Source organism: Procambarus clarkii, chromosome 5, assembly GCF_040958095.1.
Source record: "Procambarus clarkii isolate CNS0578487 chromosome 5, FALCON_Pclarkii_2.0, whole genome shotgun sequence".
Taxonomy (NCBI): Eukaryota; Metazoa; Arthropoda; class Malacostraca; order Decapoda; family Cambaridae; genus Procambarus; species Procambarus clarkii.
In genome coordinates this window covers 40,352,699-40,371,474 of record NC_091154.1, presented here as the reverse complement: position 1 = coordinate 40,371,474, position 18,776 = coordinate 40,352,699, and the positions used below count along the sequence as shown (strand labels likewise).

General features: G+C 47.3%; 1 protein-coding gene across 1 annotated transcript; it reads left to right on the top strand.

The window, feature by feature from the left end:
- The first annotated feature begins 2,584 nt into the window (after positions 1 to 2,584).
- LOC123748022 (uncharacterized) lies at positions 2,585 to 6,193 on the top strand. Its single transcript, XM_045730226.2, has 2 exons — positions 2,585 to 4,185; positions 5,682 to 6,193. The coding sequence occupies exons 1-2, from the start codon at positions 3,417 to 3,419 to the stop codon at positions 5,879 to 5,881; spliced, it is 969 nt and encodes a 322-aa protein (XP_045586182.1). The 5' UTR covers positions 2,585 to 3,416; the 3' UTR covers positions 5,882 to 6,193.
- Positions 6,194 to 18,776: the final 12,583 nt, after the last annotated feature.

Here is an 18,776-nt window from a genome sequence, read left to right as displayed (position 1 = left end):
ATGATAAAAGCGTGAAAAATGAGTCATTGCATTAAGCGGAATGTGGGGCTAGGAGCCTTATTTCAACCCTGCAAGCACATCTAGGTGAGTGCACACACACACACACACACACACACACACACACACACACACACACACACACACACACACACACACACACACACACACACACACACAGCCAGCTATCTCCAGCAGCCTCCCCCCCCCCCTCTCCACTGGTGTCTGGCATCAGATCCCCTCTACCTCAGCCTCGACAAAAGTCAGCGAGAGTCTCATCCTAGCGCCTCTCGGATCCAACACTCCAGGCCATAATGGGCTGGATTCCATCTGCCTCCTTCCTGTCCTGCCTTAAAGGTATTCCAGTCACAAGACGAGGCTGCCTGGCCGGGGTACCGGGGACGGTCCCCTCGGGGAGAGTTAAGGCCACGGAATTTGGTTGTGGGGAAGGGAGGAGTGGGTTGTGGGGAGGGGTGATTGAGAGGGGCGGAGGGGGTTGTGGGGAGGGGTGATGGAGAGGGGAGGAGGGGGTTGTGGGGAGGGGTGATGGAGAGGGGAGGAGGGGGTTGTGGGGAGGGGTGATGGAGAGGGGAGGAGGGGGTTGTGGGGAGGGGTTATTGAGAGGGGAGTATTTTTTTTTTTTTTTGGAGGGGTGTTGACGAGGGAGTTGGGGATTGTGGAAGTGTTGATGGCCAGAGGTGGAGATGATTAAAGGAATGGTAGAGGAATATCAAGTAATTATCTGGATATTTCCAAGTAGATAGACCCGGACACCGCCGGTTATGCTATCTCCAATTCTCCTTTCTTCTCTCCCATCCTCTCTTCCTCCATCCTTTCCATTCTCCCTCCCTCCTCATATTTTGCTCACTCTCAGTCTCTCCCAATAACCATAACTTTTTAGAGTAACGTTAAATTAACATTATCGACGTTGATAACAGTTTTTTTTATTAATACATTAGGTACATCTGCATTAGTGCAGCTGCCTCAGATTATATGAAGTGGAGTACAGTGTGTCAAAAAAGCTAACTAGGTGATGCTAAAAAAATCCCCATCACACAGGATGGTTAGTCATACAGAGGCATGTGATAGCAGTCTGCACTGACAGACTCCGGATGCATTTTGAGGATATCATCAACACAAGAGTGAATAAGATAGCAGTGGTAATACAAGTCCCCATCTCGCAGGCTGGTTAGTCATACAGGGCCATATGTTTAGTAGCCTGTACTGGCAAATTTAGGGTACACTGTGAGAATATTTTCAAGAACACGAGACTGAATAAAGTAATTGCAAAGCTCCAGGTACCTCATGCCACTATTATTTTTTATTAATACATGAGGTACATCTGCATTTGCAGCAGTTTAGACCCCGACCTCAGACAGACCAACGGACAGACGGACACATCCTCTTTCATCAGATATAAATAGATTGCGTCAGTTATAAAATATTCAGGGATAATAATTAATTATTTTGGTATTCACACAATGTTTGTGTTGCATCGCGGGTGTTTTGTGTTGCATGAGCGCGGGTGTTGTAGCGTGAGATCTTGCGGTGACTGGCTGCACCAGGATGCTGGTCATGTCTTGCCATCTGCTGCGTCTTCATTAATGGTCCAGCTGTCAGTCGCTGGCATGATCTCTTCCCCGTCAGCACCTGCTTCATGTTATGGTGGAATGTGGGGGGAGAGGGAGAGAGAGAGAGAGAGAGAGAGAGAGAGAGAGAGAGAGAGAGAGAGAGAGAGAGAGAGAGAGAGAGAGAGAGAGAGAGAGAGAGAGACTGCAACTCTCTTGCTTACTTCACTACCTAGCACATCCCTCATTGCACACTAATGCCCCCATCCCTACCACCACCCTTACCCTGATCAATCACAACCCTGCTTTTACCAACAACCATAAACTACCACTATTCTTGTTAACAAGCTAGATACCGTAGAGGCAATCTAAGCTTAACCAAGTAATATCGTGTAAGATACCACAGGCTTGGTTATCCTGCCGCCCCTTAACAGAGTGTTGCTCACATAGAAACCTGAGACTAGCCCCATGTTGTCACCTCACGAGGTAACTCACTCTCAAGTGAATCACCAGTACACAAGGATGTACCAGTACACCAGGATTACCAGTACCAGGATGACCAGTACACAAGGACGTACCAACCGTACGTGAAGGACGTACGCGTGTATTGATACGAACGGACGTTCGTGAAATCTTACAGCAAACGAATCGTCTACTTCGTCGATACAGCTTATCGATATTGACCACTCACTATAACACCGTCCACCACTCACTATATAACACAGTCCACCACCTCACTATAACACCGTCCACCACTCACTATAACATCAACCACGACTCACTATAACACCTGCACAATAAAATGTACCCAACAACCCAAACTATATATATTATAAACCCAACACACATACACAAAAAGTTAAACGATAGTGTAACATTTCACAGTTAATGAGAGACGTCCCAATTAAATACCAGTCCACAGACCTCCAGATTTAATTAATTTTGCTCATATTTAATACAAGCAATTATGAAAATTGTAAAAGCCTTTCCAACCATGTAATTAAACCAGACATCCACGTGTTGCTATACAACGCTGCTTATATATCAGGAGGACAACATCATTCTCTGAAGAGTCTCTCTCATATTGCTGTGAATGATTAATTGGTATTGTTCGTTTTTTGACTTGATTGTACTTTATTATTAAGGTTTCAACAGCAGTGACGTGAGTGACTCTTCCTTCAGGAGTGACGTGACGGACTCTCCTACAGGAGTGACGTGACGGACTCTTCCTTCAGGAGTCGAATCTCAGTGCCAGATAAGCTCAGATGAGTTGCACTGTGTACGATTATGGCTAACTCAAACCACTTCACATTTGCCGTTTATCAAATCAGAACTGGTTGGTAACCGGTTTTAGAGTGGTGTTTATGGTCAGTGTCCCCTGAACATAAGATGCTTGAGGACACAACGGGTCGTACCTGTACCTTAGCAGGGTACGGGAGCCGAGGTACGACCGACGGTACGTATACACAATGTGGGTGAACTGTCGCATCTTGGGGATTTCCACCGTCTAGCGGAAACGTCCAATGGCATTATCTGTGAAGGCGTGACCTGCAGAGCATCGCGTGGAGTGCCACGGTTGCCATCACACGGCCGCTCTCTCAACCCTGTGATATATCTTCCTCTCTCTCACATTTACTGAGTCTTATAAACTAGACTATGAGCGGGTGAAGCAGTATGGCTGTAGCAGGTGTGGGATGAGAGCGACATGTTGGTTCACTTGGCATGTTTAAGGTATTGTCTTTAAGTGAGGTTGTGGTGTAGTGTAACGTCTGGTGGGTTTGTAGGACGCTGAGGTGATTACTGGGTGTCATAGTACACACCTGCAGGGGAAGGTGTACAGCAGCTGACACAATGGTGATCAGCTGGCGTCTTGTGCCTACGGCATTCCTCTTCATTCTCTGCCAAGACCTGTCATCTCCAGCATCTTCGCCTGCCGGAGATACTTGCCTCTTGGAGACCAAGAGTACCAGTGGTTGTGAGCCAGACCTCACCTTAAACTCCTCCAGTAACTACATTCTGGTGAAAAGATCAACTCAGAAGGACCACAACCTGACTCTTTTCGTCAAGCCAGGAGGCGCCTTCTCCCTAAACATCACCGTGGGCTTGGCTAAGCTCGCTAGTGCTCCTGAAGACGTCAGCACCCTCCCTGAGCACCTGTGGCAGGGAGTCAAGAACTGGCTCTTCCAAGGCCCTCTGGAAAAGGTTCGCAGCAACGTTAATAGCCTTCTATCCTCCGTCAGCAGAAAATTCGGGAACCTGACCACTGGTTCTCATACCCAACTGTTGACAGCGAGTGCCCTGAGGGCGACAGACGTCTGCCACTGGTACAACCTGACCATAGAGTTGATGCGCAATGATCAATTCGGCCCTGACCACTGGGCACTCCGTGTGTGGGTTGACGGAGCCTACTCAGACTACCCAACTAAATATTGGTGGAACTTAAACTGGGTGCTGTGGGTGGAGGTGTCGTCCCGGGGGTCGTCGCAGTGGGTGACGTCAAGAACGACGGTGTGTCCGTCACGACCCTGGGTCATGGTGGTGGTAGCGGTAGTCGTTGCAGTCGCTGTCGTCGTGGTTGTCGCTGTTGTGACGTACTGCTTCTGTCACCGGAGGTGGGGCGGTGAGTGACAGCCAGGTGGTGAGTGACAGCCAGGTGGTGAGTGACAGCCAGGTGGCGAGTAAATGCCAGGTGGCGAGAGAATGCCAGGTGGCGAGTGACAGCCAGGTGAATAATCAGTGAACTCCATATATCTATCCTTGCATTACTCTCCTGTTCTCTTTCGTCTTCCGAGTGTTTTATTTGTGTGTTTGAGGGTTTGTTGACCATGCAGCTCATCTCCTGTGCTCTACAGCCTCTTCTAGCATTGTCATTAATAGCTGCCTCCTAAGCTTGTGTGTGTACTCACCTAGTTGTATTTGCGGGGGTTGAGCTCTGGCTCTTTGGTCCCGCCTCTCCACTGTCAATCAGCTAGTGTACAGATTCCTGAGCCTACTGGGCTCTATCATATTTACATTTGAAACTGTGTATGCAGTCTGCCTCCACCACAACACTACCCAATGCATTCCATTTGTTAACTACCCTGACACTGAAAAAATTCTTTCTAACGTCTCTGTGGCTCATCTGGGTACTAAGTTTCCACCTGTGTCCCCTTGTTCGTGTTCCACCCGCGCTAAAGAGTTTGTCTTTGTCCACCCTGTCAATTCCCCCTGAAAATTTTATAGGTGGTTATCATGTCTCCCCTTACTCTTCTGTTTTCCAGGGTTGTGAGGTTCAGCTCCCTTAACCTTTCCTCGTAACTCATTCCTCTCAGTTCCGGGACCAGTCTGGTGGCTTACCTCTGAATCTTCTCTACTTCTTCTTGTGTTTAACAAGGTATGGACTCCAGGCTGGAGCTGCATACTCCAGGATTGGTCTTACATAAGTGGTATACAGGGTCCTGAAGGATTCCTTACACAAGTTTCTAAAGGCAGTTCTTATATTGGCCAGTCTAGCATATGCCGCTGATGATATCCTTTTTATGGGCCTCTGGGGATAGGTTCGGTGTGATATCGACCCCCAGATCTTTCTCTCTATTTAACCCTTGTAAGATTTCACCTCCCAGATGGTACCTTGTGTTCAGCCTTCTGCTCCCTTCGCCTAATTTCATTACTTTACACTTTCCTGAGTTGAACTTTAGCAGCCATTTTCTAATCATTCCTCCAGTTTGACCAGGTCGTCCTGTACTCTCTATCTTCATTTGTTTTGATTCTTCTCATAATTTTTGCATCGTCAGCAAACATTGAAAGGAATGAGTCTATACCCTCTGGAAGGTCGTTTGCATATTCTAGAAACAGGATGGGTTCGAGTACAGAGCCCTGTGGGACTCCGCTGGTGACATCTCGCCACTCTGATGCCTCCTCCCTCATGTATGTGTGTGTGTGTGTGTGTGCGTGTGTGTGTGTGTGTGTGTGTGTGTGTGTGTGTGTGTGTGTGTGTGTGTGTGTGTATGTGTGTGTGTGTACTCACCTAATTGTACTCACCTAATTGTGTGTGCATGTGTGTGTATGTGACTGTGTGTGTGTCAATATATTTATCAATATCTGCCTATTAATGTTTCCTCCTGGTCTGCCCCACAGCGAGCACGTTGCCCAACGACCCCGTCACCCCGGGGACACCACCACCACCTGCAGGCCAGGGCAAGGAGGAGAAGGTCAGGAAGGTGACCCTACTGGGCGTGTCCCGCGCTGTCACCCCCAACGCCAGTGGCTGGACCTTCTTCAAGGTCACACGCGGGGACAAGGGCACGGGCACGCCATTACTTGAGTGGCCATTCTAACTTTCTTAGCCACGCCTTGGTTCACCTTCAGAAAGTTAACGCAAACGTACATTAACTTTCTGTGCTTTAATTCCACGCCTTAAAGAGGACGTCACTTCCTCAGCATCAATCGCAGCCTCCAGCCTCAGAGGTCATCACAGTAAGGAGAGGTCAAGGCGAGTAACGGTGAAGGTCACTGTACACAGTACACACACACAGTACTTTACCAGCGATATATATAATTATTTATTTGTTTGTCGATGTTATAACTAGCGACTTGCATTATAAATTAAGTCATGAGCTTAAAAATACACATTAAAAATGATAACATTAGCAATTCTATTCATTGCATACCTCCATATTACTGATGTTACTGTTTACACTTGTATTCAGCTGATACGTAAATGAGGTCAAATTACAGTCATCTAAAGAGCTCGTTAAAGTGTTCTGTCAGTCTGTGTGTGTGTGTGTGTGTGTGTGTGTGTGTGTGTGTGTGTGTATGTGTGTGTGTGTGTGTGTGTGTGTGTGTGTGTGTGTGTGTGTGTGTGTGTGACTGTGTGTGTGTGTGTGTGTGTGTGTGTGTGTGTGTGTGTGTGTGTGTGTGTATGTGTGTGTGTGTTTGTGTGTGTGTGTGTATGTGTGTGTGTGTGTGTATGTGTGTGTGTGTGTGTGTGTGTGTGTGTGTGTGTGTGTGTGTGTGTGTGTGTGTGTGTGTGTGTGTGTGTGTGTGTGTGTGTGTGTGTGTGTGTGTGTGTGTGTTTGTGTGTGTGTGTGTATGTGTGTGTGTGTGTGTCTGTGAATTTACTATTTATATTTATTTCTTGTCCCTGTAAGGTCGAGCTGTTAGCTCTTGGACGCCGCCTTTCTAACCGTGGGTTGTCTAATGTTGACTCCCGACCTATTTTTGGTCTATAATGTCTGCTACGTATATTTCTCTCTCACACACACATCCTCAGGATGCAGCCAGCGGCAGCTATCTAACTCCCAGGTACCTGTATTGATAGGAAGCATCAGGTGAAGAAACACTCCATTTGTTTTGGCCTTGGCCCAGAATCGAACCCGGGTCATTTGGACTGTGACTCTTGTGCGTGTTTATATATGTGAGTATCTCCTGGACCATGATCTGGTTCTCCTAGAACATGTTCTGGTTCTCCTAGAACACGATTCGACATCATTTCCAATCAAGTTCCCAGTTATTGCTGGGTGAACAGGGGGTAAACGATGAAAGAATGGTGCCCAATCGTCCTACCCTATCCAGACTCCCAACCCAGTTCAATGAAATATGCCAATTAAATAGCATCACAGGGCCATCCAGATTTCATTGTGTGCATATTTTACCCATGCAATTATCCAAGCTGTAAACGATCTGTCACCCACGAAATAATTCCAACCATGCAGAAAATGTGTGTGTGTACCAGTGATCACGTGTTCCCACACACACACACACACACACACACACACACACACACACACACACACACACACACACACACACACACACACACACACACACAGAGGCATGTTTGCTGCCGTTGTCCACGGACTCTAGTAGCATTAATTTTTTCTCTCTCATTGTTATTATTATTGTATTACTAATAATGATAATATTACACACAGACATCATACTAACGTGATATATACCAATGAGGCTCTTCCCTGGGGCTTTACACTGCCTAGGTCGCGGCCCCCTCACAGCCCTGGTGGCATTTTATCATTATAATTATTATTATTATTATTGGTTTGGTGAAGGTGAAGGAAAGATCCAATTTATGTTTTAAGTGGATTTTTAATTCACTTATACACATATTGAGTTTTTCCTTCACCTTCATTGAAGCACTGAGGCATTGTAGTAAGTTTTTTTACTGATTTGGTGTGGGGGTTTAAGGTCACTTAACCTCTGGAGGGTTATAAAGTGCATCGAAACATATGACTGAATAACAACAGGTGTGCCTTACTCCTGAACATAGGTCAGTAATGTGAGATTTGGGCTTACTGAATGAAATTTTTATGTTATAAGATGCTAATTATATGTTAATGGAAGTGTTGAGACTGTGTTTGCACCATCAAACTCTTGTCAATGCGAGATACTTAAATGTGTGAATTCTCAATGAAAAGAGAACTGAAGTTGGTGTTCATGGCAGGAGCAGGTATGTCTAGTAGCCGTCTGTGGCACCTCTCAGTGGCACCTTATGCCTGAGGGTGGCACTTGTTGCCAAACTCAGAGTGCCGTCTGCGAATTGGTTTTTATATACCACCCCACAACTTTTCTGTGTTGAAGAATCTAGAATGATATTCGGCACCAAGACGGAGGCATTTAGATTTGTTTCTCACTAGGTAACCAAACGCTGTCTTGGATCGGTAGAGCATCGGTCTCGCTTCTTGAAGAGTCGGCGTTCCATCCCCGATGGTGCAAGTGATTGGACGCCGGTCACTCACTCCGTCCTCATATCCTAGCTCCATGTCCCTCTGTCACTTCCAAGTGCTATTTAGTCATACTGACTTAGAGCTTTCTCCTCATAATTCTCTACGTGACCTTGGGAGTCACCTACCAGCTACAGCTACACCCACAGAGACGAGTACTCACAGACAGATCAAATGTGTCGGTCAGACATATGTTCTAGGTTAGACATTCATATATGAATGAGTTTGGATGGATATATAAATAGGAGCTGTCTCGTATGGACCAATATATAAAGCATGTGCAATTTCCTTGATTCTTAGGAAGCTAGTTCAGCACACTCGTTCACTAGCAGCAGCCAGTCACAGTAGTTAAGCAATCATTGGGGGCATGGAGGTCATTCCTCTCCTCCACACCTCTCACTGAGGCCAGAGACAGGTGGGGAAGGCGCGCCCCCCCCCCCCCTTCCCAATTGTTATAGAATAAACATCCATCTCATCTACGTTCTCTCCCGTGTCAACCTGTCCTCACTTCTCCCTCACGATGGGTCACTACTAGTGGGAGAGACAGAGGGAGAGGGAGAGAGAGTGTGGGAGGGGAGAGTTGATGAGCAAGGTATAACATGGAGACACATCTACACCTTATTTACGGGCTATTCATGCCCGTGCCACCTCTTGGATGGCTTAATCGTAATATCTACAGCTAGGCAATGTAACGTTAGACAGTCAAAAATATATATACACACTAACAGAAGTGAATATAAATAGATTATCTGACACATATATAAAGATAATTATAGTGATTTAACAGATGTCATGATATAGTGTGCCACAAGTCTGGAACAGGAGCTGACGAGCCGTCACTGTCTTGGACGACAAGACTGAGGATAAAGCCGGGGATAAAGTAGTAAACATTACGGTTACTGCCCGCCTGTCACCAGGTATTTACCTCAATGTTTCACCATTAAATTACCAGCACTCAGGAGAGAATCAGAGGAGCAGATTGTTCATGTATGATGCATTCATAGCTATCTTGAGGTTATCTTGAGAAGATTTCGGGGCTTAGCGTCCCCGCGGCCCGGTCCTCGACCTGGCCTCCTTTTTGTTACACATCTCCCAGGAAGTAGCCCGTAGCAGCTGTGTAACTCCCAGGTACCTATTTACTGCTAGGTAACAAGGGGGCATCAGGGTGAAAGAAACATTTTGCCCATTTGTCTCCGCCTCCACCGGGGATCGAACCCGGAACCTCAGGACTACGAATCCGAAGTGCTGTCCACTCAGCTGTCAGGCGCCCTATGTTATGTTATGTTATATTTCTGGCTTCTACATCTTACCGTTTTCCTCTTCAATTTGCTATTCTTTCACTTCATTCTCCTCTTATTTTTACATTCTTATTTTGTCCTCCTTTTTTTCTTTCTACTCCTCCTCCTCCTCCTCCACCTTACCCCCCTCCCACTTATACTGCTTCTCCACCTCTTCTTCAACTCGAACTCTGCCTTCTTCTCTTCATCCTTCGTCTACTCAACACTTAGTCGTTCTCCTCTTAACCTCCTCTCTCTCTTCCCCTATTCCCTCATGTTCCCCACTTCTCCGCATTCCCTTAAATCCCCCTCTCCTCCTTATTCCCAATCGCATTATCTTCCCTCTCTCCTCCTCATTATCTTCTCCCCTTTCCCTTCCCCCTCCCCCCTCACCTTCCCTGTCCTCCTCTCCTACTTATCTCCCCCCCCCCGACCATGTCTTAAGGATTTTTCCACATGGTGAGTCCGTATTCAGTATAATCCACTACAATTACACATCCCACAGTGACTGGCTGTGTGCTAGCAGGTGATTGTTAGTGTGACAGTTATTGAGTGTTGTAGTGAGTAAAGGAATGTCTGAGACTGTGAGTAAATGAATAAATCAGTGAATGTTTAAAGAGTTGTGAATGAGTGAGTGTGAGAGAGTGAGAACATCAGCCTAAGAGAGTCGTGTTAGTGAGAAAGGAATATGACAGGATAAAACAATCCTTCTCTCTCCTACTTACACTCCTCCCTTGATCTATTCCTCTCTCTCTCTCTCTCTCTCTCTCTCTCTCTCTCTCTCTCTCTCTCTCTCTCTCTCTCTCTCTCTCTCTCCGTCACTGCTACCAGCTCCTACACTCCCTCTCACCTGGCCAACAGACGCTAAATGGTCTTAAATGTGAGTCAGAACTGGGCAAGAGGAGGAAGGAAGAGCCCTTGTCATGAGTGAGAAGTGACAGCATAAGTGATCATTTATCTCTCTCGCTAGTCTCCTTGGGGGTCTCTCTTTCTACCTCTTGTCTCTGTCTCCGTGTCCGGCACTCGGTCTGTCTCTCTCAGTTGTCATCGGTGGTGCGAGGCTGACAATTGAGACTACATACTATATCTTGAGGTTATCTTGAGATGATTTCGGGGCTTTTTAGTGTCCCCGCGGCCCGGTCCTCGACCAGGCCTTCACCCCCAGGAAGCAGCCCGTGATAGCTGACTAACACCCAGGTACCTATTTGACTGCTAGGTAACAGGGTCATACGGTGAAAGAAACTCTGCCCATTGTTTCTCGCCGGCACCTGGGATCGAACCCAGGACCACAGGATCACAAGTCCAGCGTGCTGTCCGCTCGGCCGACCGGCTCCCTCTAGACTGCATGTAGTTCAGAGGTTTGAGATCAAGTCAGGTAAGCTCAGATCAGATAAGATCAGGTTCACATCAGATTATTGAAACAATAGTCATATCAATGGGACAGACCAGCTCAGATTATCACTATTACAAGTCCCTCAAATAAGCTACTCATACATAATAATTACCATTAATATATGTCGCAGATGAAGTTACATTAGCATAAATTCCTAACATATTATAAGAAAACAAGTTTATCATTGCATTCTTGATGTGAAATTTTTTAATCTAGTTTGCAGGTGAGGTCAGCTTCTCGGCTCCATGAGGACAGTGGCCCTTACACACAGAAATCACAATAGCGTGATGGATCAAATGAACAAATCCACAAGGGCCGTGATGAGGGGTTCGAACTTACGTCCGAAAGGATCGTAGGTTCGAACTCCCATCACGGCCCTTTGTGGATTTGTACAGTATCCCTTCTTATTACACATAACGATAAATCCACGTTCACTTTTACGAAGACAGGCATTATAAGGCTCTTAACACAAATATACATTTGTCCGAAACGCTATGCGTACTAGTGGCTTTAGGTATTGTATGTATTATATCTTTAAATCCATCATTATGTAACTCATTGGATGTACCTTTACCTGAATATAGAATCTGACTCTGACATATATCATATCATAGTCTCCTATGACTGATGTATGTATACTACTACATTATGCTAAAAGAAGAGGAATGTTCTTCCCTGCTAAATATCCTGACATTATAGCGCTCAGTGAAACATGGATCGCAGCAATAGAGTGTCTCATTTGCAGAGCTTTCTGGACCATGGCGTATATTGTATTCTAGAAAGATCTCTTTCACGTGAGAGAGAGAGAGAAGTGGAACTGTGAGGAGTACGGAAAGCACCAAGCAATGCCGACTATATAGCACTTGGAAGGATAAGGATTTGGGATGGGACAGGGGGAAAGGAATGGTACCAAACCATTTGGAAGGAGAGAGAGAGAGAGAGAGAGAGAGAGAGAGAGAGAGAGAGAGAGAGAGAGAGAGAGAGAGAGAGAGAGAGAGAGAGAGAGAGAGAGAGAGAGAGATAGAGAGAGAGAGACAGACAGACAGACAGACAGACAGACAGACAGACAGACAGACAGACAGACAGAGACAGAGACAGAGACAGAGACAGAGAGTGATCAGTAGGTCATTAATGTCCAGCTGAGAATGAGATCACATTAGTGTATGAGAATACTAAGATGGGATTGAACCAGTGTGCCTCAAGGGCAATAAAAGTGAGCTCCACAGAGCTGTTGTGGTTGGTCACCGGAATAGTACTCGGACCCGTGAGTTAATTAGCACGTAATTACAGAATGTAACCGAAAACCACACGAGCCCCCCCCCCCTTCCCCTCACATAATTTTGAGGCACCTCCTCGCCGCCCCCCCCCCTCCTCCATCCCCCCCCCCCTACATACACACACACACACCGCTGCACCCCCCCCCCCACCCCAAGACCCCAAACACATCCTCCAACGTTCCTTGATTAGGAACGGCGCGCGTCAGCGGGTCTCCGCCACCACCTTTGTTTACTGCTGACGGTGGAGACCTCATCCACCTCACCCTCATCCACCTCATCTTCATCCACCTCGTCCGAGTCTTGTGAGTCAGTTTTGGAGGATGTAGTCAGGGAGATGTGGCCAGGGGGATGTGGTCAGGGAGATGTGGTCAGGGGGATGTGGTCAGGGGGATGTGGCCAGGGGGATGTGGTCAGGGAGATGTGGCCAGGGGATGTGGTCAGGGGGTGTGGTCAGGGAGATGTGGCCAGGGGGATGTGGTCAGGGAGATGTGGCCAGGGGGATGTGGTCAGGGAGATGTGGCCAGGGGGATGTGGTCAGGGGGATGTGGCCAGGGGGATGTGGTCAGGGAGATGTGGCCAGGGGATGTGGTCAGGGGGGTGTGGTCAGGGAGATGTGGCCAGGGGGATGTGGTCAGGGAGATGTGGCCAGGGGGATGTGGTCAGGGAGATGTGGCCAGGGGGATGTGGTCAGGGGGATGTGGCCAGGGGGATGTGGTCAGGGAGATGTGGCCAGGGAGATGTGGCCAGGGGGATGTGGTCAGGGAGATGTGGCCAGGGGGATGTGGTCAGGGAGATGTGGCCAGGGGGATGTGGCCAGGGAGATGTGGTCAGGGGGATGTGGCCAGGGAGATGTGGTCAGGGGGATGTGGCCAGGGAGATGTGGTCAGGGGGATGTGGCCAGGGAGATGTGGCCAGGGAGATGTGGTCAGGGGGATGTGGCCAGGGAGATGTGGTCAGGGGGATGTGGCCAGGGGGGGGATGTGGCCCAGGTCAGCATCATCAGAGTCCGTCAAGGGGCGATGACACTAAGTGCGCCACTAGGCTGCGGGTCAAGAAAAGGTGCGGTCAAGCTCCTCCATTATCGTCCTCTTTCTTCGCCTCCTCTTTCTCCTTTCTCTTTCATTTTCCTTTTCGGCTTCGTCTTTATTCCCCTCATTATCTTCCCCCTTCTCTGTGTGTGTGTCTTCTTAATGTATTCCGTCTTAGTGAGGACGAGGACGACCAATGACCAGCCGGAGTGATCTGTGGACTCCTCCAGTGGTCGTTATCTTGGTTATCTTGAGGTTATCTTGAGATGATATCGGGGTTTTAGTGTCCCCGCGGCCCGGTCCTCGACCAGGCCTCCACCCCCCCAGGAAGCAGCCCGTGACAGTTGACTAACACCCAGGTACCTATTTTACTGCTAGGTAACATGGGGCATAGGATGAATGAAACTCTGCCCATTGTTTCTCGCCCTGGATCGAACCCGGGACCACAGGATCACAAGTGCAGTGTGCTGTCCGCTCGGCCGACCAGCTCGTCGTGGGGTAGGAGGCGTCCTCTCACCTCTAGTGCAGGATTGCAAGCTGCAATTTTCATGTGGTTGTTATTTTTCGATTCTGTACGCAACCCTCCCCCCCCCCCCAGGGAGCCGGTCGGCCGAGCGGACAGCACGCTGGATTTGTGATCCTGTGGTCCCGGGTTCGATTCCGGGCGCCGGCGAGAAACAATGGGCAGAGTTTCTTTCACCCTGAATGCCCCTGTTACCTAGCAGTCAAATAGGTACCTGGGAGTTAGTCAGCTGTCACGGGCTGCCTCCACGGGGTGGAGGCCTGGTCGAGGACCGGGCCGCGGGGACACTAAAGCCCCGAAATCATCTCAAGATAACCTGTGACTATTCACCGGTCTTCATGCTTCCATCCTCATAGTCTTGTCCTTCTCTTCGTCTCTCATTTTAATTAGTTTGAAAAAACTAATTAATTTAACATTTTTCTCAGCCTTCTCCTTTCATCATCCTCTCAAGTTTTCTCTCATATTTTTATGCCTCGACTTTATAATGGAAAGGGTTAGCAAGCGGTTGTTTTAATTAGTTTGTTTGTGTGTGTGTTTGTCCACCTATTTGTGCTTGCAGGATCGAGCATTGATTCTTGGATCCTGCCTTTCTAGCCATTGGTTGTTTACAGCAATGACTCCTGTCCCATTTTTCTATCATATGTAGTTTTAAAATTTATGAATAGCGTTTGCTTCCACAACCTGTTCCTTAAGTGCATTCCATTTTTTTCCCTATTCTCACGCTAAAAGAATATTTCCTAACATCTCTGTGACTCATCTGAGTTTCCAGTTTCCACCCATGTCCCCTCGTTCTGTTATTATTACGTGTGAAAATTTCGTCTATTTCCACTTTGTCAGTTCTCCTGAGTATTTTATACGCTCCTATTATATTCCCCATGTGTGTGTGTGTGTGTGTGTGTGTGTGTGTGTGTGTGTGTGTGTGTGTGTGTGTGTGTGTGTGTGTGTGTGTGTGTGTGCGTGCGTGCGTGTATGTGTATGCGCGAGTGAGAGAGATGAAAAAAATTAATTTCAGTGTCAGAGAAATTACTCACTGCTCTCTCACTTTGGGAGCAGATTTTCAATTATTGTAGCACATCACGCAATGCCCCTCCAGGCCCCCCCCCCACTCACCCACCTACCCACCTAAGTACAGTAGACTGAACATAAAGAGGTAAACCATACAGCCCCGTAGTCACTGTACATAAGCACTGCTAGGTGAGCACTGAGTGTGGTTTAGGTCGAGAGACCGTCATCTATATCATCTATATCTATATCTATATCTATATCTATATCTATAGTGAACTCTGTGTTTTTGGATTGTTTGAGATTCTCATTCACGACACTAGGCCCCCAAATGTCATATTTGTTTAGGCTTGACCAAGTTTGTATTAATGCAAACTATGGAAAATAGCAAATATTTATGGATGTCATATTATGTCAAAAAACGTATGACAGCAGGTGGTGACACATGAACACAGGTGGTGACACACATGACAGCAGGTTGTGACACATGAACACAGGTGGTGACACACATGACAGCAGGTTGTGACACATGAACACAGGTGGTGACACACATGACTGCAGGTTGTGACACATGAACACAGGTGGTGACACACATGACAGCAGGTTGTGACACATGAACACAGGTGGTGACACACATGACAGCAGGTGGTGACACATGAACACAGGTGGTGACACACATGACAGCAGGTTGTGACACATGAACACAGGTGGTGACACACATGACAGCAGGTTGTGACACATGACTACAGGTGGTGACACACATGACAGCAGGTTGTGACACATGACTACAGGTGGTGACACACATAACAACAGATGATGGCATACTTCCCCCTCATCCTCCCCTCATTCTACCCTCCCTCCCCCCCCCCATCCCTTCCCCCCCCCCTCTCTACCATAACCCCATTCCCTCTCCCATCTTCTCTCTACTAATGATCATCTCCTTATCGTGTCAGTCTGTCCCCCCTCGTCCTCCACTCACTCTCAAGATCATATCAAGAACTGGAGGAATAGAGAAAGGGAAAGGGGAAGGGAAAGGGAAGGGAGGGACAAGAAGGTAAACTCTCCCCCGGTGATAAAATTTGTCTGGTGACAAATGTGATAAAAAAGTTGTCTTGCGCAAGAGCCATCGCAAGAGAGAGAAAATGAGCGCCATCAATTTGAGTGCTGTAACAGGGAAGGGAAAGGAAGAGTAGGGGTGGAAGGGGGTACCTGAGAGGGCAAGTCTTCTAGGGCTCTGGTTCAAGCGAGCTGTTAGACGAGGAGAAGGCAGCAGCCTCCATTTGGCAGCTGGTGGCACAGGAGATAAGGCTAAAACGTCCTTTGTGCCGGGAGGCGGGACTGACAGACTCCAGCATCATACCAGCGACCTGAGGGAGGGCGGCGCTACAAGGGGGGGGGCCCCGCAGCCCCCCGTCAACTATAACCTCTTTATTAATATTATTCCCAACAACGGCAGCAAAGAGGGAACAATGTGGTATTAAATTTAGAGCAGAATGAATGAGACGCCGATCATTGCCTCAAACTGAACTGGAGAAATATATGACAGGTAAACGAACTGGCGATGAAGGGCAAGGATAGGTGTATGTTGTGACGTATAAGGCTAACCACACACACACACACACACACACACACACGCACACATACATATATAGGGAGTCGTTGCATTAGATAACGGCTGGCTAGAAAAGTGGGGTCCAAGAGCTAGAGCTTGAAGCTCCAGGCGCATATAGGTGAGTACACACACACACGGATTACCTCAGTAATTACTTAAGTGTAGTTACAGGATGAGAGCTTCGCTTGTGTGTGTGTGCGTGTGTGTGCGTATGTGTGCGTGTGTGTGCGTATGTGTGTGTGCGTGTGCGTGTGTGCGTGTGTGTGTGTGTGTACTCACCTAGTTGTGCTTGCGGCGGTTGAGCTTTAACTCTTTGGTCCCGCCTCTCAACTGTCAATCAACTTCATTGTGTGTGTAAATCTTTAAAAAAAGTATTTACTAATCAACAGTCAACTTAATAATAGAACAAAGAGATGAGAAATGAACTAGTAGAACAAGTGCCCGATGAATGAACTAGCAGAACAAGTGCCCGATGAATGAACTAGTAGAACAAGTGCCCGATGAATGAACTAGCAGAACAAGCGCCCGATGAATGAACTAGTAGAACAAGTGCCCGATGAATGAACTAGTAGAACAAGTGCCCGATGAATGAACTAGTAGAACAAGTGCCCGATGAATGAACTAGCAGAACAAGTGCCCGATGAATGAACTAGTAGAACAAGTGCCCGATGAATGAACTAGTAGAACAAGTGCCCGATGAATGAACTAGTAGAACAAGTGCCCGATGAATGAACTAGTAGAACAAGTGCCCGATGAATGAACTAGTAGAACAAGTGCCCGATGAATGAACTAGTAGAACAAGTGCCCGATGAATGAACTAGCAGAACAAGTGCCCGATGAATGAACTAGTAGAACAAGTGCCCGATGAATGAACTAGCAGAACAAGCGCCCGATGAATGAACTAGTAGAACAAGTGCCCGATGAATGAACTAGTAGAACAAGCACCCGATGAATGAACTAGCAGAACAAGTACACGATGAATGGAGATTGTAGCGGAAAGTACAGGAAAGACCATACCATTAATTAGAAGTAATTTCGTTAGGCAATAACAGAAAGGAAGGGAGAGTAGGGAGAATTGAGAGAGTAAAGAGGGGGAGATGAGTGGAAAAAAATGGATAATTGAACAGACGACGGAGCAATTGTAGTTTAGAAACCTGAGGACGGAAATATGTGCTTCACACAATCGACTTGAGAATGGTCCAGGACGGACCGAAACGTCGTCGTCCCTTCAACTTCTAGTGTGTGGTCTGGCCAACATGTGCTTCTCGTGGAGACAGAGAAGCACGACCTGTGTGCTTGAGTGTTTCACAGACACTCAAGTCGACATTCGAAGTCTATCGCGAAACGTGATGTAGCCAAAAATAAAAATATCCCAGAAGGCCACCAACAATTTTCAAGTGTGTCGATTGCACCGGTCGCGTAAATTCTAGTCATATTCTTAGCGAAAAGGCGTGACCCAAGAGCTGAAGTCTCAACGCCCGCAAACACAAGCAGGTGAACACACGCACACTCACAGTGTGAAAGAAAGAAAGAACATTAGAAATAACTTTTTTAGTGTCAGAGTGGTTGACAAATGGAATGCATTAGGAAGTAATGTGGTGGAGGCTGACTCCATACACAGCTTCATGTGTAGATATGATAGAGCCCAGTAGGGTCAGGAACCTGTACCTGATTGACGGTTGAAAGGCGGGACCAAAGAGCCAGAGCTCAGTACAGTGGAGACGTACTGAAGGAACACTTCTGTTTCAAACAGCAGTGAAATTAGTCTTGTTGCCCAAGGCCGCTTAATCATTTCCAATGCAATTTAGAATTAATCCTCATCGGCCATAAGTTTCCATATTCCAAACAATAAATTAGCGAGAGGCGGAACCAGACGTCACCCGTACGCAGGTTCTCATTAAGCGAACATAAATCCTCTTAGCATGCTCGCCCCTCGCTTGTTATCTCAGCATTGGTTCACGGACTTAAACGACTGCCACATGTTGAAGCAAGTTTAAATTGCTTGTTTATTGTGATTGTTGCTGGATATGAATATCATTATGTGTGGGTGTGTGCTCATCTAATTGTATTCACCTAAGCTGTGCTTGTGGGGGTTGAGCACTGCTCTTTCGGTCCGCCTCTCAATTGTCAATCAACTGTTACTATCTTCTATTTTTTTCCACACCCCACACACACTCCAGGAAGCCGCCCGTGACAGCTGACTAACTCCCAGGTACCTATTTACTGCTAGGTAACAGGGGCATCAGGGTGAAAGAAACTCTGCCTATTATTTCTCGCCGGCGCCGGGAATCGAGTCCAGCATGCTGTCCAGTCAGCCATCGGACACACAGCTGTGTGTGTGTGTGTGTGAATGTGTGTGTGTGTGTGTGTGTGTGTGTGTGTG